Source organism: Neocloeon triangulifer, unplaced genomic scaffold, assembly GCF_031216515.1.
Source record: "Neocloeon triangulifer isolate White Clay Creek 2 clone unplaced genomic scaffold, ASM3121651v1 ptg000017l, whole genome shotgun sequence".
Lineage (NCBI taxonomy): Eukaryota > Metazoa > Arthropoda > Insecta > Ephemeroptera > Baetidae > Neocloeon > Neocloeon triangulifer.
The window spans coordinates 8,563,692-8,584,200 of record NW_026775559.1 but is presented as its reverse complement, the minus strand read 5'-3'; the positions used below and the strand labels follow the sequence as shown (position 1 = coordinate 8,584,200).

General features: G+C 37.3%; 3 protein-coding genes across 5 annotated transcripts in view; 2 read left to right on the top strand and 1 right to left on the bottom strand.

The window, feature by feature from the left end:
* Window positions 1-7: 7 nt before the first annotated feature.
* On the top strand, window positions 8-1,651 carry LOC132203149 (brachyurin-like). Its single transcript, XM_059630685.1, has 7 exons — window positions 8-145; window positions 230-293; window positions 352-496; window positions 549-703; window positions 1,054-1,149; window positions 1,211-1,353; window positions 1,418-1,651. The coding sequence occupies exons 1-7, from the start codon at window positions 56-58 to the stop codon at window positions 1,592-1,594; spliced, it is 870 nt and encodes a 289-aa protein (XP_059486668.1). The 5' UTR covers window positions 8-55; the 3' UTR covers window positions 1,595-1,651.
* A 1,857-nt stretch (window positions 1,652-3,508) lies between these two features.
* LOC132203550 (gamma-aminobutyric acid receptor alpha-like) lies at window positions 3,509-10,378 on the top strand. The gene is made up of 11 exons (XM_059631401.1): window positions 3,509-3,703; window positions 5,503-5,714; window positions 6,211-6,278; window positions 6,559-6,779; window positions 7,460-7,542; window positions 8,482-8,616; window positions 8,672-8,824; window positions 9,245-9,405; window positions 9,455-9,598; window positions 9,648-9,753; window positions 9,803-10,378. The coding sequence occupies exons 1-11, from the start codon at window positions 3,657-3,659 to the stop codon at window positions 10,018-10,020; spliced, it is 1,548 nt and encodes a 515-aa protein (XP_059487384.1). The 5' UTR covers window positions 3,509-3,656; the 3' UTR covers window positions 10,021-10,378.
* The window catches only part of LOC132203551 (gamma-aminobutyric acid receptor alpha-like), a 24,307-nt gene continuing 14,061 nt past the window's right edge, over window positions 10,264-20,509 (bottom strand). Inside the window, exons 4-11 of one of the 3 annotated variants that reach the window (XM_059631402.1) lie at window positions 18,791-18,858; window positions 17,414-17,634; window positions 15,148-15,230; window positions 13,979-14,113; window positions 13,378-13,539; window positions 13,165-13,298; window positions 12,989-13,114; window positions 10,264-12,407 (exon numbers count right to left, since the gene is read on the bottom strand). In XM_059631402.1, the coding sequence (XP_059487385.1) occupies window positions 12,009-12,407; window positions 12,989-13,114; window positions 13,165-13,298; window positions 13,378-13,539; window positions 13,979-14,113; window positions 15,148-15,230; window positions 17,414-17,634; window positions 18,791-18,858 (1,328 nt within the window). In that variant the 3' untranslated portion in view covers window positions 10,264-12,008. The remainder of the gene's footprint in view (window positions 12,408-12,988; window positions 13,115-13,164; window positions 13,299-13,377; window positions 13,540-13,978; window positions 14,114-15,147; window positions 15,231-17,413; window positions 17,635-18,790; window positions 18,859-20,509) is intronic. The other 2 variants (XM_059631403.1, XM_059631404.1) reach the window with 2 other exon arrangements.

The following is a 20,509-nucleotide window of genomic DNA, read 5'->3' as shown; positions in this document are numbered from 1 at the left end:
ATTAGATTTGGGTTCGCTCCTTTCTTATCAATCGCTTTGGGAAGGTTAATAAATAATGCATAAGCAACGAGAAGCGCAAAACTGTCATTTAGTCGTGATGAGGCTGTTGCTGACCATTTTTGCTCTCGCCGTTTTTGGCACTCAGGTAGGCGGAAAATGACAATTTTTCAGAGTATCGGGGGGACGTTCTAAATTTGACTTAATTGACACGCTTTTACGTACCCAACAGGCCATAGAATGGGCCAAAGTGAAGCCGATTTATAAAACCAGGCCAACGCTCACGGCACCAAAAAGTGAACATTTTGGTTTTATTCTTTATTTATAATACAACTTTTTTTGCTAAAATTTCAGTCAGCAATAAAATCATTGGTGGCGATTACGCGTTTCTCGGTCAGTTCCCCAACCAAGTTGCTCTTTACCTCGATGCTGCCTATTTCTGTGGCGGCTCTTTGATTTCTGACAACATTGTTCTGACGGCGGCTCATTGCGCTGAAGAGTGTGTGATTCTAATTCACGGCTAGCAGCCAAATTAACACTGCTTATTTTAGTATTCGCACGTTCGAAGTGCACGCTGGCACTACCTGGAACCAGGGCGGGCAGGTGGTGACTTCAAGGAACGCCACAATTCACGAGTACTATGACTCGGTAACCATCATCAATGACTTGGCCCTCGTCTTCTTGCCTAATCAGCTTACTGGAGAGAGTAATTTATATTTTAATTATTATAAAATTCCTTATTAAATTTATTTAGTAGCAAAATAATTTTTATTTACGTTTAGTAGTTAAAAAAATACTAGTATTTAAATTATATAAAACATAAAATATTATGTGTGATTTATTTTTTATTTATTAGTTTAAAAAAATAGGATTATAATAAATGAGTTGTTATAAATATTTATACATAAACTACAAGCACTACATGTAAGGTTTTTAGCGGTTTATAGTATTTTTTATTTGTTTATCTGTCATTATAAATTTTTCATATAAAATAAAACAACTATCAATATAAATTGCTTATATGCAAAATTTTTTTATTGCCATTTTGGATTTTAGATATTGGACCAGTGCGTCTTCCTTCGCATTCCATGCTTGGAGTAACCTTCGCCGGTCAATATGCAAGAGTCTCTGGTTGGGGCCGCACTTCTGACTGTATGTAAAATATATATTTCCGCCTATTTATCAAATCAATAAATACAAATATCCACTTCAGCTTCACCGTACATCAGTGAGGATTTGAAGTTCGTCGACGTGAAAGTTATTGAGAACGCAGAGTGCGCCGCCGTTTACGGCGATATCATAAACGACTCAAAAATCTGCGTCGACACCAACGCTGGATTGTCCGGCACTTGCAACGTATGAAAATTATAATAACTTTATGCAATCAATTCAGTCAAACGAAAAATGAAAATCATTTTAGGGAGACTCTGGTGGTCCATTGATTATTTTCGAAGCTGACGGCGATGCCACGCAAATCGGCGTTGTCTCCTTCGGCGCCTCCGATGGCTGCGAGGCCGGCTACCCTGATGGACTCACCAGGATCACTGAGTACCTAACCTGGATCGAGACCAATGCCGGCATCACGATCAGACCCTGAGCAAATAAAGAAATTTGAAAAAAAAGTTGCAATAATATGACGTTTGTGGAAGCTTCATTTTATTATTTTCATTTTGGCGTGATAAAATGCAAATAGAGAAAAGGAGCACTTTGGCGCAATTCACACGAGCTGCAAATTGCACAGGAAATGGAAAGCGGGCACGAGCAAAAATTCGTCGGACGTTCGTCTGAAAAAGAATATAATGAAGAGAAAGGATGTGAGAGGGTGTGCGAGCCATTTTTATGAAGCGCTTGGGCAAACAGAAGTGAAAAGCCCATATTTAATATGTGCACTGCCACTGGCCGATTAAGGCCGCGCTGCGCCTTCTCTCTTTGACTTTGAATAATTGAGGTCTCTGCTGGGCGAGCGGAGAAAAATGAGAAACACCCCGGCTTCTGCTCCTCGCTTATTCAGAAAGAGACTAATTTAGCGGTTATTAAAAATTGATCCCTTGATCTCGAAGTAATTTATTATTGGGTATGAAACATCTTGGTCTTCAAAAAAGATGATGTGTTTTTTGTGGTTAGATGGACGCTGATCTTGTGAAGCTGATTTTTTAGACCATATATGAGTGGTAATGACAAAAAAATGCCTCTAATGTTTGTTGAATGCAGTTTAGAACAGTAAAAATATAAAGCAGCAAAATTTTTTTGTTACATTATTTGTTGCAAGTATAAATTTTATGAATTATGTGAAAGGAAATTTTGTAAATATGTTTTATTAATTTTAAGCAAATTTTAATTTGATTTCATTCTTATATTTTACAGGCTATGCAGGTATAATATATAAAATTTTCTTTGCCTAAATTCAATTACGAGGCATGTGGTATAATATTTCAAGAGCTCTTTGCAATTACCATTAGATAAAACCAATGGAAGCGAGTCGTTCTGATTAAAAAGCTTTTAACCCGTTATGTGCGGCTCATCTGACACAAAAACAGGTGCACCCCTTTAAATCCTCTACAAATGAAAGGCGAGTCTTGAAATAAATGAATGTGTCGCTCACTCGCGCGCGCATCCGATGCCGCCGACGCAAGAAGTTTGCTTTCGACAAACAATAAGAATGAGGGAGCTGCAGAAAATTTGCTTTCTTTTTTGCTCTGCATTTCTCTCTCGACTCTTTCTTTCTTTGGTATAGAGCGCGCGAGTTGGTCTTTTTTTTATTTACATTTCCCGCAGCACACCAAAGAGAAAATAACAAAAACCTCCTGACGAGGTGGAGGTTGACAAAATCAAGAATCACATTTTTGTTTTTTTTCCAACCTTTACAATCTAAACGTAACTAATTAGTTAATGCATCATCAGATTCTCTTGCTAATTTGCACCAACCGCTGAAAAGCAAACAATTGGCCTCCCTTGCCTCCACATGCACTCTGCGGATTACAAGGCACATATTATCAACCGCTTATCCATGTTCAGGAGAAACGCTGAGGTCCCATTTCTTGGCGCAGCCACAGGCTTCGAATAAATAATTCGTGCATGAATGAGAGCAGCGCAGAGATACATAGAGTGCGCTCTCAGGAGCACGCCAACTTCTGCTGCTTCAACACCGCGAATAAATTAAGTGCCAAGAAGCGGGAAACAAAAATTCATCGCGTGCACACGTACATTGCATTGATTAAAAAAATATTCACAAGAAAAGAAAAAAATGTGCAGTGAAATCATTAAATTCTTACCAATCTCCTAAAACTTCAAATCATTTTTGAAGAATATGGCACAATTTTGTTTATTAAATTTTATTTGCGGAAGATTATCATTTCGTTTATTAGTTTCAATCTAGTACTAAACTTTTTGGAAAAAAAAACTAATTTTAAGTGAAATTTTTAGTTTTGAAATTAGAATTTGTGTTTTATTTGGACAGATTTGACGACTTTAAATCACCGCGAGAAGTGAGTGACATTGATATGACACATTGTGAACAATGAGCATGCGGCAATAAATTTGGCTGGAAAGAGACTTGTGATCACGAGTGCGGCTGTACGAGATAAGCCACGGAGGCGCCTGCGTCCTGAAGGACCTCTTAGGCCTCCGGACCACTGACGTCTGGTCGACGGGACTCAGTCATGCCGAACCCACGCCTCGTGTCCTTCTTCATCTCCCTGTCAGTCACGTGAGTAGCCGACTGCAATGTTATTTACTTTGGTTTTTACCTCTACTATGCTGATTATTAAGTGCATGCATATTTAATATTTTACTGTTTTTTAAATATCTTATTAATTTTCTCTTGATCTAGAACTTATTAATATAGCAAAGTTAATAACATTATCATTTTATTATTTTAGTTATCATAACTATTTATTTTGTTCATTCATATAATGGTATTTTATAACAAATTAAAACTAATGTATAAATTTATTATAATATTTTTATTTTTATTGCTTGGCTTACTAGTGGCCATGATACTTTGATGATTATTTGTACAATAAATTTTTCATTATCAAGCCTATAGGAAATAAACTAATAATTAAACGCTACAAACAGTAATTAATCGATCTGAATTAATGTGACGTTGGGGTACTACAAAACCAATTAAATAAACGGGTATCGCGAGGTGCACAATTACATTGTACGATTAAATTAGGATTATTTATAATTTACAGTACTAACATAGCAAATTAACTCCACTTTTTAATTTTAAGCACCATGGTTCTTTATGGGGAAAACGCCCTTATGGGGCCATATCATAATTATAACAGCGCATAATAGTAATGAAACAGTATCACACCTGACTCTTTTTGAAGGAAAGGCGACCACACACGCAAATTTTTATAAATTGATGCATTGCATGATGTTAATATTAATATTACTGAGTAATATTCTAAGTGCATGAAAAAAAAATTTGCTCAATACTAATAGCTGTGAATGCGTCTGTATTTTATGTACATTTTTAGACTAATCTGCTGTTTGTATTGTTACATACCTGATAATTAATATAATGAACAAAATTTCTCTGCAACTATTTAAATGCAGTTTCACGGTTTATTTATAAGAAAAGGGTACAAAACTTAATTGAAACTGTGCTGAAAAACAAGCAAATAGCATTAAAGAATTTTATATTATTATGGAAATTTAATTATTAATATAAAATTACTAATATTTGCTGAAATTTATAGGCTAATTTGGTGAAAAACCGTGCAAGTCTTTTAATCTGTTGAGCAATATTTAGTTCTAAAAATAATGCACTCCATATACTTAAATCTTCAAATTATATTTAAAAAAAATATAATAATTAAATAATAATAATGTAAGCACTTGGCTGCGAATATTACAGTGACTCTGGATTTAAAAAAAATTATAATAAAAAAGTTGATATTGGACCACCAGAGGAAAGAGCAATGAATCGAGAGTTGAGGTCGGTCGATATGCAATGTAGAAGTTTAAATCTGCAGAGCCCTGTGGCCATCGAAACAATTTAATCAGCTTCGTCGCCAACAATAAAACAATCTGCGCGAGGGTTAATTCCGTGCAGGACGAGTTAATCCGGAGGCGCGGCGCGAGTGGGTAATCGGCGGCGCGTGACGAATCGCTAAAATATGCAGAAAATTGGAAAAACACACTGGGTCGGTCGGTGGTTGGGGCGGGCGGGACTGGCTGGTTGAAAAGTGCTGACGGCGGACGCTCGAGGGCCCTCAATTACTGATGCATCGATTTCTTGTTTGGGATGCCGCACGTAATAATACTCTCTTGAGCGGCGCGAGGTGAGCCAATAATACGCGGCCGACAATGGCTCGAGAAGCAACGGAACGGAAAATTATACATCTATGTAGCGCAAATGAAAGCAAAAACGGAAGCCACTGTGGAAAATGAACACCTCTCGTCAAAAATCAATGCTCGCCGCAATAGAGCAACGCTGATTTACCAGCCAGATTGGCACAGAAAAATACAACAAGCTAATTAGGAATTTGATAGGTGCTGCTGCTGCAACCCGCACGCCCGACCCCTTCCCGAGGGCCACATCGCCCGAGCCGCTGTCCTGCACTCCACGGGTAATTCGAGCCACGTGGTCCAGCGACGGTCCATCGCATCAGCCTCTCCAGCCGCCCTCAGCAAAAACATCTCATTGGTGTTGGAGAATCTGCTCAAGAACTATGAAAGCAGTCAACTTCCAACGCACCGGAAAGGTACAATTTTAAAATTTATAATTAACATAAATATCAAATAATCTTGGGTTTAAAAGGGGAAAATAAATTATTAAAAATTAACCATAAATGTTTAAAAAAAAAATTAAACTGCCTGAGGAATATAAATCTTGTCATCATTAAAATTTTGTATAGTATTTTTACTCTTAATTTAAACTTTGATGCTTGCAGATTTTGTTAATTTCTACTGTTTCACTCTGATATATAGATTGTTTTAAAAGAATTTGAGCTTGCACACTTTTATTTTGTTTAAGAAAAATGTAAGTAGAACACTTTTTTCTCATATAAATGAAATTTTAGATAAAATAAAAGTTTTTAGGGAAGCCAAAGGAATAGATTATTAACAATATATTTATGTTATTAAAAATAAAATATATTAACAAGACAGTGTACGATTAATCACTCATTCTTTGCACATTTTAAAGGTAGCAATTCTGGCTTTTAGTAAAACTAAAGAATTATTTTTTTTATTTTCCAGGCGAGCCAACGATTGTGAAAACCAACATTTTGATCCGCAGCATGGGCCCTGTTTCTGAGCTTGATATGGTATTTATTTTTTAATCTAGATAGTTTTCATTATACCTAAAACTTTTCAGTAAAAAAATGCATTTTTTTAAACTTGGCTCCCTCAAAATTCACGTTGAAAACCTGTTTGATCTCGTGAATCTTTTATCAGTTTTATCTACTTCTTTTTTTCGCTTGACCATTTAGCGGCGGTGACTTGCAGCCGTCGCGCGGGTTGCATAGTCAGCCGTGTGGCAGGTGGACACGAAAATCCTCTCACGTGACAATTTTCCCTTGTTTTGACGTGAAAATATTTTGATAGGAGTACTCGATGGACTGCTACTTCCGGCAGTATTGGCGAGACCCGCGTCTCAGTTTCCAGGGTCCCATCCAGAGTCTGAGCCTCAATATCAAGATGCTGGAACGCATCTGGCGGCCAGACACTTATTTCTACAATGGAAAGAATTCGTATGTGCACACCATCACTGTTCCCAACAAACTGCTGCGGCTCTCTCAGAATGGTGACATTCTTTATTCAATGAGGTAATTTATAAAAATGTTTAAATAAAAAAGTTATTTATGAAGCTTAAATTTGTATTTTTATATATTTTAAAAGTTTTTACAAATATTATATATTAATTATAAAATATATTTAAAAATTTTTTAAATTTAAAAATTTTTTGTTTATAATTTAATTTAAAATTTTGGTTTTTTTCTGATATCTTATATTGTTTTAATTTTTTTTTATTTAAAACAAAATAATAAATTTTCTTCTATTATTTGGTATTACAATCATTTTTAAATGTTGAACAGCACTTTTCATCATAGCTAAATGGAATGCTACATGGTTAAATCATTAAGATAATTTAGAAGTGAATTGGCAGAATAATTCATAGAAAAATAATATTCAATTAAATTAAATTATCCTCTTGCAACAAGTCAAACAAAGAAATGGAAAAGTCACATTGGGAGAGAATTGGCAGCCAGCTCTAGTAAACAACTAACTAAAACTGATAGGCCAAATTTTAAAGCATTAGTGCTTCCAAATTAAACCTACTCGCCGCGCTGGTGCTGTGAATATTGAATGATGAAAAAATATTGGCAACTAATTTTTCTGTGTTTATTTTGATTCATTAGAAATTTTAATTTTATTTTATTGTACTAATAACTTTTCACTAAAAATATTTAAAGAAACCCTTGAATTGTTGTTTGTGGAAAAATAGGCTCACAGTTAAGGCTAAGTGCCCCATGGAGCTTCGAAATTTCCCCATGGACCGTCAGTCATGCCCGCTGATCTTGGGAAGCTGTGAGTAAATTTTACATTTTTCATCCAACTTGCAGCTTCTAAATGCAGATGAATTGTTCAATTTTCTTTTCCTTGGCACTGCACGGTGCTTTGATGAAATTTCAGACGATGATGGATATCTGCAGTGGGGCTTTCTCAAGTTGCAATTTTGCACCGAGCAGCGACCGCGAATAAATTCCGGCGGCCTCGAGAGAAATTATTACTCGGCTCACAAGCAGAAAAATGATTTCCATTTCAAAAGGGTGCAATGCTGTTTGCAGCGTCAAAGAAAAGTAGAAATGTGTCTCGGCTCGATTTTCTCTTTCTCTTTGAAGCGCCCGGAAGTGCTCAAGCGAGGCAGGGTCACATATAAAAAAATTGTGTGCGCCTCGGCAAACATCATTTTCGCCTAGCAATATTGTTTCGACGGAAAGCCAAGCAACATATCGAGATCGATGAGGCTCAAAATATAAAATAATATATACAATGGGTGGTTGAGAGGGTCTGGAGAAACTATTTAAAGTCACGTACAAAAGTTGCAAAAGGGCACTAATTAATTTCTCGCGTTTCATGAGCTACGAAATCAAATCGCTGAGGCGTTTAATTTGAATTTACAATTTATTCTGTACGCGCTGCTAACTTGAAATTGCGTCACACTTACTTAGCACTTCAGCAACTCTTGTTCTTGTTAATTGCATGGGAAATGTCACGTGCAGCGTTGAACTGGAAATTTTTGCGACTCATATGAGATTTATTCCAAGAACCGCACAATGTTTTAACCCACCGCAAAGGGGAAAATGGGTTGTTTTTTGTTGAAAATATTACATAAAAAAAAAATGAAGTGAAGTAAAATGGGCTTTTCCCTGATGGACAATTGTTTTAAGGTTTTAAAGTTAATTATTTGATGCTATTCTAATGAAATGAGCTCAAATTTTTAATTAATAAAATAATTTCCCAAAGACGCTTACACTACAAAGCAACTGCAGTACCAGTGGAAATCCGGCGCGAGTGTGAGTTTTGAGCCCGGACTGTCCCTTTCGCAATTCGACCTGATGGGCAGTCCTCAAAGGAATTCCACTTATCGACGCAGGGAAGGTCACTGAACCTTGTCAAAAATTTAGTCATCTAAAATTTACACCGTTTGCTTTAGGTGTATTTAGTGTGCTGCAGGTTAACTTTAATCTCCAGAGGCACACTGGGTACTTCCTGATTCAAGTGTACGTGCCATGCATTTTGATCGTGGTGCTCAGTTGGGTCTCGTTTTGGATCCACCGTGAGGCAACAAGTGACAGAGTTGGTCTAGGTAAAGATAAAAATTCTTTTGTAGTGTCCTTAACTTGTGGAAAAACCATACAAATTATAATTTTACTACATTCTGATAAAAGCTGGAAAATTTAAGCAAAAAAACAATAGTTTTATCTGGCTTTCTGCAGTCTATGGTTTGGGTTGAAGGATAAAATAATAAATAATTAAAACTGGTTTTTCAAGATGCATAATTTTATTTTGGTATAACTTTAAATTTAATTCCAAAACAATTTCATTTTCTCCCCAAAAAAACTTATAGCTCGCTGGTCATCAATAAATTGATTTTTTTGTCGATCAAAATATTTTTATGTTTTATGAAATAAGAATAAGTTTTTTTTTTACAGCATTTTGTATAATTTCAAATCAACTTGCAAGTATTTTAATTTTAATTCGCAATCATTTTTGATAAAACTATAAGGAATCACCACCGTGCTGACCTTATCCACAATCAGCCTAGACAGTCGGAAAGACTTGCCCAAAGTGAAATACGCCACGGCCCTTGACTGGTTCCTGCTAATGAGCTTTTTCTACTGCATCGCGACTTTACTTGAATTCGCCGGCGTCCATTATTTCACAAAAGTATTAAATAAACGTTGTAAATGCTCTACTTTTACATAATTATGTAAAGGTGGGATACGGTGAAATTCCTGTGGACGAGGAAGAATGGGACGACATTGAAGGCCCGAGGATCGATGACGCGGTGATTGTGATGGGGTCCGTTGGCATGTTGGAGCAGAGGCGACGCGGATCACTCATTTGTCCTATTTACAAGGTAACTTGGCTAAGCCGAATTTTAATTTTATTCGCTAAGTTTGATTTAGGATGGTCCACCGCAAAATGATACGCCGAAAAGAAGCACCATGGAGCGCCAGACACAGACCGAGCGTCGCATTCCGGGTTGGAGACAAGTTCTGTTTTGTCTGACAGGCAAGTAGTTTTGCCAAGAAATGAGAAAAAAAATATAATTTCTTCACAGGAAATGACAAATTTCGTCGGATGCGTCAAAGGGCGGCTGGGCAGCAGGGGCCAGGAATCATGAACAGCGTTTCAAAGATTGACCAATTTGCGCGTGTAATGTTTCCAGCGTCGTTTTTCTTCCTCAACTTCTTGTACTGGCTCGGTTACGTTGCCCTGGCTGACGAGTTCAAGTGGCGAGAGCCACCTCCATCCATTATTGTAGCCAATCAAAATTAATTTGTAATAACTGCACCTTTGATAAATTGAGTTTGATTGAAATCGAGCTTAAATATTTAAAAAAAATAGCGTAATATTAAGTACGCTTTGATGTTGAATACAATTTTTTATATTAAATTTTCAAACAAGATAACTAACTTTATTGTACAAAATTAGCAAATTATAAATGTACAGATTTTGGTAAATATTAATTGTTCATTTATTAATTGAAATGAATAAAGAAATGCAAGTGTTGGTGTTGAATTATTGTTCATTTTTATTCACCCAACTATCTCATTGTTACAATTAAGTGTTGATGAGACACGTGTACGATGAACGCGAGATTGGAATCCAGAGTTATCAGCAATGGAAAACAGGAGGAAATTAAGCCCGCTGACAGCAAAAACGCTCCCGCGCACTTCACTTTTTTTGCTCTCGTGTGTATACTTATTTATTTTTTAATCAAGACTGTTTGGTTTGGCTGATGGGGTTCACTCGAGGGGCTCGATCGGAGTGCACCCACCACCAAGGAAATAAACCTACCCGCATACTTTCCTCAGTAGGAAAAAAGCACCAAGACCGTCTGTAATCAACGTTCTGTTTGATTTTGGATTTCGGAAAGATCAATAAAAAGAATCTTCCTCGTACTTAAAATTTATTCTATTCTTTGAAATTCTGGAAAAGAAGAATATACCTCGACAAAAACGTAGATTTTCCCACAGTGGAGTTAAAAGCAAATTGCCTCTGCAAAAAGGGTTTGCAACGTGCGAGAACAAAAGGGACCAAGTCACACAAGAGCATTAATATTAAAAATCCCGCTTGCACTCGGGGGCAGAGCAAGTGCATGCATAAATTTCCATATCTCGTTTCTAGAGGTGAATAGCGAGAGACTTTATATACGAGCCTGCGGCCTGAAAAACGAGACCATTTTCTTCTTTGGCTGCAGTGTTTTCCCAACTGTGCATTGCTTCGAGAAAATAAAAACCGAGCTCTCTCGCGAAAAGAAAAAATAAGAAGCATTACTTCCGCCAGGTGTTTTCACGGCCAACGAGCTCCAATCGGTCGGCTTTTTGCTCTCTCCTCTCATACACCAAGAGTATGTACTTTTTCCCTCGCCCATTCAAGGGAGGACCTGCCAAAAAATTATACCCTCCTCGCCGGCAGATAGTAACAACTCGCGGCCAATATTGACTTTTGCAATTCGCGCTTGTTCAAGAGGTATATTTTTATTCCTCCTCTTTTTGTGTGCTTTAGACAGGATCATTCGGAACTTTTTGATATTGCCTTTGCCGGTTCCAGATTTTCTGGTACAATGAATGAGACTTTCTATTAGGCTAGAGTGTTCGGAATCAAATCTTCAAATCAACAAGGGATCCACCCTTTTGTCTTTTACAATTAACATAAACGAGTTTTTTATACAGACATATTTTGTTGCATGCCATTCACTCAACAATTCACATAAAATTTATTGCATAGCAATTAATTCATCTTATTTAGCATCGACAATCACACACTGAAAAATAAAATTGCAAGACGCTGATAGCAATAGTATTGAATTTTTTGTAAAGGGTTTGAAACCTTGGAAAAATTAATTCATATTTATATATTTAAGATTCTTGAAGATTCAAATATATTTTCTTTTAGTACAAAATTTTTCGTTTTTTTTCAACCTCTCAATCTAACCAAATAATGTAATCATATGACTTCCATTTGAAAAACTTTAAATTTTTGATTTAGTGTTATGTTCAAAATTATAAAACTTCTTTTCAATTCATTGCAAAAAGAGCAGTCAGGATCTCAACTGATATAGAATCTTAATTTTCCCAAAAGCCTTCAATCCCTTTTACACCAAATAGAACATCTTCTATAGAAATAAATATTTCTTTTAAAATTCAACTCCAATTTTTTTTATAATTTTCACAATTCGTTATCAATTCTTCGAGTTCAAAAATTTGAAATTTGAAACAACTGATATTTTCAATGTAAAAATTAAAACTGACGCGTTTCTCTCAGTTCTTAATGCGCTCGCTCCTGGCCAGGTACGAGTACCAGTAAAACACGTTGATGCAGAGGAAGCAGAGCGGGAACACGAGGCGAGAGGCGCGGTCGATTTTGGACACTGAGTTGTAGCGCGGGGTGCGTTTCTTCCGCCGACGCCGTTGCGGGGGCGGTCTGTTGGGACACGAGGTGGATGATCGCCGCCTCCGGGTGAGGTTTGGAGCAGGGGCGGACGGCGGCTCGCGCCTCCGCTGGTCCCGCAGCGCGACCGGAAAGGCGGCCGGTCGTCGCTGCGGCCGCGAAAAGCACAGCCAAGGTGGCGGCGGTTCGCGCTGCAGGCAGCTTGGCGCGGAGAGCGGAATTACCTCGACGCACGTGTCTCTGTTTGGGTAGTCGCTCAAAGCATCATCCTAAATATAAAAATTTTAATTGTTAGTTCAATTATATAATTTCAAATGAAACTGATGTGTAAAATTTAAAACTAGTTTGATTAAATTTAATTCTTTTAATTTATGATATTTTGTTATTTAATAAAATTATTTTATGCTAATTTTGTTGTTATCTTTTAATTTAATTATTATCTTGTATTTACAATAATTTTATATTTATTGGATGCATATCAGTCCTTTGAGTGATAATGAATAGATTTTGCAGTCTCTATAACAGCCGTAATTGACATTAAAAATTATTATTTTAATTTTACAAAAAAAAAATAATAAATCTTTGAGATTATTTTCAGCAAAAAATAAAAATAAATAAATAAATTGTGACACGGAATTTAAATTTTGTTTCCATTCAAATCGAATAAAACTTAAAAAAAAAAAAAAAAAAAAAAAAAAACTACCAACTAGTGGTTGAAAACTTTCTATTCTATACTTGTCTTTTATTTTATATCTGATTGAAATATATGGAGGCTTAAATTTTACCAAATTTATCTGATTTAATAAGTCTAATAAAATTGCCAATGATCCTAAAATAAAACTTGTCTTACTTGTGATGAATGAGCATTGTCTGTGTCCCAAGCATCACTGTCCGAGGAGTCCGAATCTGAGTTGAATTCTGAGCTGAAGTAAACCTCACCAGAGCCGTACTTGGTGAAGTAATGCACCACTGCGAACTAAAAATTTCGTCAGTTGAAACTTAATTATAATTCATTTTTCTCCAAACCTGTATAATTGTGGCAAAAATGAACGCAAAGGAGAGGAAGACGAAAAAGTCCAGGGCCGTCGGGTAGGCCACCTTGGGCAAATCGGTTCGCGCCTCCAGACCGAGGAAGGTCATCGTCAGAACGGTGGTGATTCCTGCGAGCGCAAGTCAATTTGTCAACGCTGAACGCCTGCAAGAGCGAAAGTATGCAACCTGCTCGACGCCAGCACTCACCTAAGGACACTCTGTCGGCAGTGGCCTCCCGGTTGAGCCAGAAGGAGACCCAGCTGAGCACCACGAGCAAAATGCAGGGGCCGTACACCTGGATGAGGAAGTTGCCCATGTGTCTCTGCAGGTGGAAACTCACCAGCAGCATCGAGTACTCCCCTTGAATTGCTTTGGTTAATGCACAAATTTTTAACATGCAATTCAATTCAATTTTATTTTATTTTTGTTCTAATAGACAAGAATATTAACTGTAGTCTTTAGAACACTTCAGGACTAAAATTAAAATTTAGAGAAAAATCCGTTGCTTAGGGCAAAGGGAAAAAACTCAACAAGAAATTCAAAATTTCGCCTGTGTTATATTAAGAACAAATTATTTTTCTTTATTTTCAAATTATGAATTTTGATTAGTTGCATGTATATTGATATCTACAAAAATCCACCTCCCCCCAGGAAACAATGAATATTAAAATCATGTACATTTTTTTTATCATGTATTTAAAAAAAAAATGATGCGCTTTAATACCCTGGTTTTAGTGAGTTATGCTTGATATGAAAATTGCTATGTTTTTCCTTTTTTTTTCATTGTTTATTATTATGAAATTCTCACCAGCTTTGAGCACGTCAGTCTGGTTCCCCGCGGGGTTTGCAATCAGGTCGAACTGTGAGAGCTTCATATCGTCGGCTATTGCCACTTGGCGGGCAGGATTCCATCTGTACAACACGTCCTGCGTCGTGTAGCCGACTAAAAAAAGAGAGAAATCCACGTGCCCAAGTTTTTAATAATGAGAGATTTAATATGTGGAACGGTTGGAAATAAAAATAAATCCGCGGTGCCACTGAGCCATGCATATTTTATTTGCAGAGAGTCGTACGACAAAAAACGCAAATTGATTCTTGTTTTGCGCGACTCAATGAATTGGACTCGATTGAATTGGATCTCGCGGTAGTTTTACAAGAAGCGAACAGCCGAGGCAGCCCGCACACGCATTCCTGCTGATTTATGATTTATGAGTTTTTCGCCTGACATTGCGATCTGTTTTCAGCTCCATCGAGCACCTCTCGCTCTCATCACGTGTCAGCGCTGGCTGGGGCTGCGTTTGCGGACCAAAAGGGAGAACGCGCCTATTTCGTCAGCATGCATAAATTATTCATGTGTGCCGGGAAAAATTTTATTTTCATATTCCATGATCGAGAGGTTCAAGAACCTCTACATTTTTTCCATATAGTAGAATTTTTATCTTCAGTTGCAGATTTAGAACTTTTTTCAAATGTAAATATTTCAGGAATCCTTATTCACACGGGGGAAAAAAATCTTTATAAAAATTTTGGTTTAAATTTCCAATTTTTTTCCAAAGTTATTTTGTAAAAAAATAATGCTTAATTTTTGCAAAGACTTGATTTGATTGTGCCTTTGGAGTTCTTAAATATATAAATTTCAAAAATAAAAATAAAAAGTGCATCAAAATTATTTTCTGAAGTTAAATTTAAACTGAAATCAAAATTTCTTTACTAGGTCAGGTAAATCAGGTAATAAATTAATGGTAAAGCCGTTCAAATTGGATATTAGAGGCGTACATGAGAGTTACACAATCCAATTGCCCTAAATTTGATTTGTTTCTAGCTAGGCGCACGTTTGGTTATTTGCATATGCATGTCGGCGAAATTCCCATAACAATGAGCGACGATACAATAGGCCCGATATGGGCGCGCACTCTATTTGCGCGGTCGGTCGCGTGGCAAACACGATTTGACTGACAAGCAAGCAAACACACTCACAGCTGCCGAACTTGAGGGGACATCGCTGCGTGTCCATCGGGAAGTCCTCCAGGTTCATTGGACACCCCGCTTTGATGGTCAATCTGTAATTGGAGAACAAAGCCACAAATTAGAGTCAATTAAAAGAAAAAAACTTCAAAGAATTTTTTGCACAAAGCGTGAAATTCAATCCCGAACGGAGCAACAAAAGACGGACGTCACCTGGCGATGGCGCTTTGGGTTGGATGGGCCAATTAGGTGTCATCTCGAGCGGTCCGTGCATTATTTAAGAGGCGCTCTTTTTGAGCCTGCACCCTTGAAATGACGACAAAGAGTCATTGTGACGTCACAATGGCGCGGAATCAATGCACGGCCGCCCAAGAAGAATAAGAATAAGCAGAGGCACACGACGTCGACGGGGCGGCGACAGAAGAAAGCGTGTCTGCATTCTGAGTGCCATTTCCGTTGCTGGCGGGATCGCGGGCGCTGATCGCATTTCGACAGATAAACACGCCGTTCCACTGGAGCTGGCGGATTCTTCCGAGCGCCAACTGCGGCCCTACAGCTCCAATCTAATTTTATATCAATCTGCCTGCTTTTCGCATTTCAATCGAGAGCTTGCTTAATTCGCCAGTGTGCCTTGGATGGAAAATTTTATTCAAAAGACTGCACGTGACAAGGAAATAAGTAGTTCATTCGTTTTCTCGTGAAGTTTAAACGGGTTGCGATGAATGGAGAGGGAACAAGGAAAATTGCAACAACTTCATCTTGCTAAGTGACAAGAGGGAATCAGCGCTATCCAAGTGCAGAAATATATGCACCTGCTAAAAGAATGTCATTTTTACTTAAATAAATTTCACTAGAGATTTCCTGCTGCCAGAGGCTTTCTAAGTCAAGCGATGAAAAGTCGGCGATGGTTGGATGGTTAATAATTTTTAAATAAATTATAAATAAAGTAAAAAATACGGCCACAAATTTTAAATTTAAAATTATTTAGAAACTTAAAGTCACTTGTCAACGTTTAAAACATTTGTAAATTTAATGTTCTGCATTTTTTGCCAAACGTTAATATATTAAAAAATTTAAGTTAAAACGAATCTTTTAATTCAGTTGAAAGAAAAAAGCAAATAATAATTTCGTTTAACAAATTTAACAAAATATTTTTGCCAACAAATCAATTATTATTTAGAGAATACAAGGAATTTTTAACAATTTTCTCAAAAAAATCATTGACATAAAAATGTTTTTAAATTAATAAATACATAATAGCAGTTTTGGATTTTACCCAAACAAATGTTTTATTTTTACTATGTGCAGACTATCAAATTTAATTAAATACAATTGAATTTGGCATTACAAATGTCAATTTGATCTCTTAGGTCTCAATTCCTTTAATCAAGAGTTGTACTGGCTTCATCAGTTAGGAGTGCCTCATCAGTCATCACAATTAAGAGAGCACAAGCAGCCTCGAGCTGTGCAAATAAACAAGGCACTCCTTTCCTTGACAAGTAGGGAGTAATCAACCGTTTTTTACTCTATTTGCTCCGCAAAGTGATTTTCAAAGGTAAACACTCGCCTCTCGGAAAATCGCTCCTTTGAGGTAAAAACGTCTTAAAAACCTACATACAAGAAAATATGAGACTTGATTCGAATAGGCCACTTTGACACGGCGATGAGAAAAGAGCGACTGCACAGGGCGGATTGTTGCTGGATGGCGGCCGCAAAATCAGGTCACTCAATTAGCCGAATCGATTTTCACTTTTCAGTCTGCTTAGGCAGCATCTTGCCGTGTCGAGAGTCTCCTCGATCCGCAACGCACACAACCGAATCAAAAGCAAAAACATCTATAGCTGCTCAGACTGCAGCTCGGTGTGTGTAATCGTCGCAATTGACGCGTGCAATAAAGCTCTGGCCAAACATAAATCAAGTGTGTGTATTTGCTGGATGGGAAAACTCGACAGCATAAAAGAGGAAGTTGGTGTGCTGTTTGCTCGAATGGGTCTGTTAAGATCTGATGAATTCCTCCCTCTCGGACTCTCCAAGCTTAATTTCATACTCGGCAGCGTGCAAACCGTCGGCCTCGTCTGCTCCTTTTCAATTTCGCGCCGGTTAATCCACAGATATTGAACTCCAGAGCAAATTAGAATGCAAATCTTCTTTCCTGCTGCATTCTCGTCCCATTAGCATACAAAGTCGACGAAGTGTAATTTTGCATTTTGATTTGAACACTCGAGCTTGTAATGCACTTGACTGAAATGGATTTAAAGGTTTTAAACAACTCTCTCACCTAGACGAGTATAGCACCCTGCCGTCTTGGTATAGCCGCACGAATTTGTTGGGGGTGGTAATGGTGTGGAGGTAAGACTGTTTGCCGTTGTAGAAATAGGTGTCCGGTTTCCAGATGCGCATCAGCATCGAAATGCTGAGTGCCAGGGTCTCTTTGCTGCCCTTGAAAGCCAACCTCCGGTCCACCCACGTCTGTCTGAAGTAGCAGTCCATAGAATAAGTCTGCGAAATAATGGCAAAAAAGACAACGTTGACTCCGTTAATTAATAAAAGGAAAAAGTAACCTTACTGTACGCTTTACAGACTTCCAATAATTATCTTTTAATAGAATAGAATAGAATAATGAATGCTACTTTATGAATTTAATCTCTGTCACTAATGAAAGGTATTCGGTTCACGTGGGATTCGCTTTGAGCGCAGATGACACGGATTGATTTTGCACTGTCTGTGCTTATAAGTGATTTGTTACATAGTTTCAAAAGGGAACTTGCAGTTTTTTTTTAGGTAAATAATCGTATATATATTTTTTTGAATTGAACCTGCAGAAGGCATCCAATATTAGTACAACATTTATATGTTATATAAGTTTTCGTTTAATGATCCCATTTATTTTGATCTATAAAAATAAATTTTCTCTTTTAAATTTGACTTCTTTTTGTGTGACAAATTGTAAGTTTGCTTTAATTAAGTATAGACATTTACTTTCTACCAACGAGCAACAGGTCCCTAATTAAAACATACGCAAACTTTAAAGCCCTCCTTTGAATTAAGACTGTCCTTTATAATTAGTTTTTCGTCCGTTTTTCTCCATTCAAAATAAGAAGAATTAATTACAGTACAAAAATACACTAAATAATCCCTGTTTGTACAATTAGCATGACTGAAAGGAAATCTCAACGACTTTGTTAAACAGACTTGCTAGGACTTTGTAACAACTTAGTGATATTCAACTCATTCATCGGCAAGGCATTGAATTCACTCGCAATCAGGTGCTCTCTAAAGAAGCGTCACGGTGTAATTATTTGCAAATGAGATAATTATCTGAGCGCCGCGCAGAGTGGATTCAAAGAGTCTGAGACTTGCCTTGGGCGGGCAAAGAAGTTTCTGCAACTTTTGTTGCTGCCAAGTCACACAATTGCAACGATTAGAAAACGCTCGAGCTGTGCAAACTTTTGCAAGAAGTTGAAATTCTCGCGAAGGTGAGGGACGAATTTATTTTATGCGAATTACGTGGCTGAAAAGCAGCAAAGCCACCTGCCTCTCATTCACAAATGGAATAAAACGGGTTGTTTTTGTGCGTCAGATTAGGCAGGCGGAGGATCGACGGGTGAAAGGAAATGGGCGGCATGCTGGTGACATGTCAGGGGGTGGCACTCACCATGTCGACCTCTGAGATGGGCCCCATGCTGCGCACCACCATGTCCACCTCCACCACCGCTGGCGGACCTGCAAGCAAATTTCCACGGCCGTGTTCACCAACTTTTTGTTCCAGTCAGGCGGCCGGGCATGCGAAAAGCGTAGGGTGTTTTCCAAAGTTTTTTCAATGGTGGCTGATTGTGCTGAGTTAACGCTCTAATTCGAATTTTGATGTTGGCATAAAACCTCTTGAAAACTAAGCTTGGGAAAAAGGGAAAATCTCTGCTCACAATTTTGAAAACTTTCTACGTTTTAATAAATTATATGCAAAAATATTTATTGAAATATTTTAAATAGGATGGATTCACGCAGCACTACTTGAATTAGAACAAAAGATGAATAACCAAGTTAATGTTATTAATATTATATTTCTATTCTACATTTACAGGAGTCATGAGGCCCAACCCCAAGGCATTAATTTTCTTTTCAATATATCCATCTGCCGTAGAGTAATCTAGGACAGTAAAATATTATTTAAAAAAAAGTGTAGAATAATGATTAAATGATTAATTATTTGTGTTAATTTAAATTTCAAATTAAAAACTATATAATATACAATTACATTTAAAAAATATTAAAAAATAATACATACATATTATATTATTTAAAAAAGGAATAATTCCAATAAGATTTAAATTAAATTTGTATATTTAAATTATTAAATTATTGTATTTTATTTTTAAAATTTTTAATTTATTTAATAATTACCATTCATTTCTGAGCTATTTTTTAAAATATTAACAACTTGGGTATTTTTGAATACTTTAGATTCACCTGTACAAGAAATCATTAAACACTAAAATATTCGTTCTATAAATTATTGCTGCATTCTTTCCCAGAGCCTAGAATTGGCTTATTCCTAATAATTTTTCACAATCAGGAAATGCCATGAACGACTGCTCATTTGACCGATCAAGAGTTAAACGCGTACTCTTATTACGAACAACCATTCTTCAATTGAATGGAAGTACCTTAGGTTAAACTATCGTTCATCGATTCTTTACAGATTGCTACTTAACGTCGACGACGCGTAAAGAGCAAAACGACGTATCGAGCTGGAATGGCCTCATTAATGCGTGTCTTTTTATGGAAAAAGCGGCAAGAATGGCACGCGGGTTGAAAGTGTTGGTCGCGCGCGCTTAAAAGGCGTCGCCGTTATTTGCACCTTGCGGCTCCAATAAGTGTGAGCGAGAAAGGCCGGCGACGAATCCGTAACAAAGCTCATAACACACAATAATGATGATAAAAATGTGGCTGGGCCGAGCTGTCGAGATGGCCCCGGGTGCTGTTGGGGCACAAAAGACTGGCAGCGCTCGCTCTTCAAAAGTGAAACGCAGCCAAAATTCAGAAAATGCCATCGCTCTCCCGCACGCTCTATCTCTCCGCAGAAAAGGCAAAAAATGATACAGAGGGAGAGAGACTTTTGCAACTCATCATTGTGTATGCCCGCGCGCCGTTTCTCCCGCTCTTTTTCTGCCGATGAGCAAGGACGATGGTCAGATTTTTTTTGTACTCCGGACAAAAGCAAAAAGGGGAAAATAATTCTTTTAAATTCAACTTTCAACTTGGTCCCTGAACCAGAAATTTTATTTTGCTCCCTGCGAGATACCTGCAGTGTTTTATTCTGAACAAAAATAAAATAGCATCGAGAAACAAATAAAAAAGTTTGGCTGAACTTTAC

What these genes read in the sequence shown, in the direction of transcription:
- LOC132203149 (XM_059630685.1), top strand. Translation starts at nt 56, where the DNA reads ATGCATAAGCAACGAGAAGCGCAAAACTGTCATTTAGTCGTGATGAGG. An exon ending in TCGCCGTTTTTGGCACTCAG is followed by an intron (nt 146 to 229) that starts GTAGGCGGAAAA and finishes CGTACCCAACAG; the next exon opens with GCCATAGAATGGGCCAAAGT. An exon ending in AACGCTCACGGCACCAAAAA is followed by an intron (nt 294 to 351) that starts GTGAACATTTTG and finishes CTAAAATTTCAG; the next exon opens with TCAGCAATAAAATCATTGGT.
- LOC132203550 (XM_059631401.1), top strand. Translation starts at nt 3,657, where the DNA reads ATGCCGAACCCACGCCTCGTGTCCTTCTTCATCTCCCTGTCAGTCAC. An exon ending in CACTTATCGACGCAGGGAAG is followed by an intron (nt 8,617 to 8,671) that starts GTCACTGAACCT and finishes CGTTTGCTTTAG; the next exon opens with GTGTATTTAGTGTGCTGCAG. An exon ending in AGTTCTGTTTTGTCTGACAG is followed by an intron (nt 9,754 to 9,802) that starts GCAAGTAGTTTT and finishes ATTTCTTCACAG; the next exon opens with GAAATGACAAATTTCGTCGG.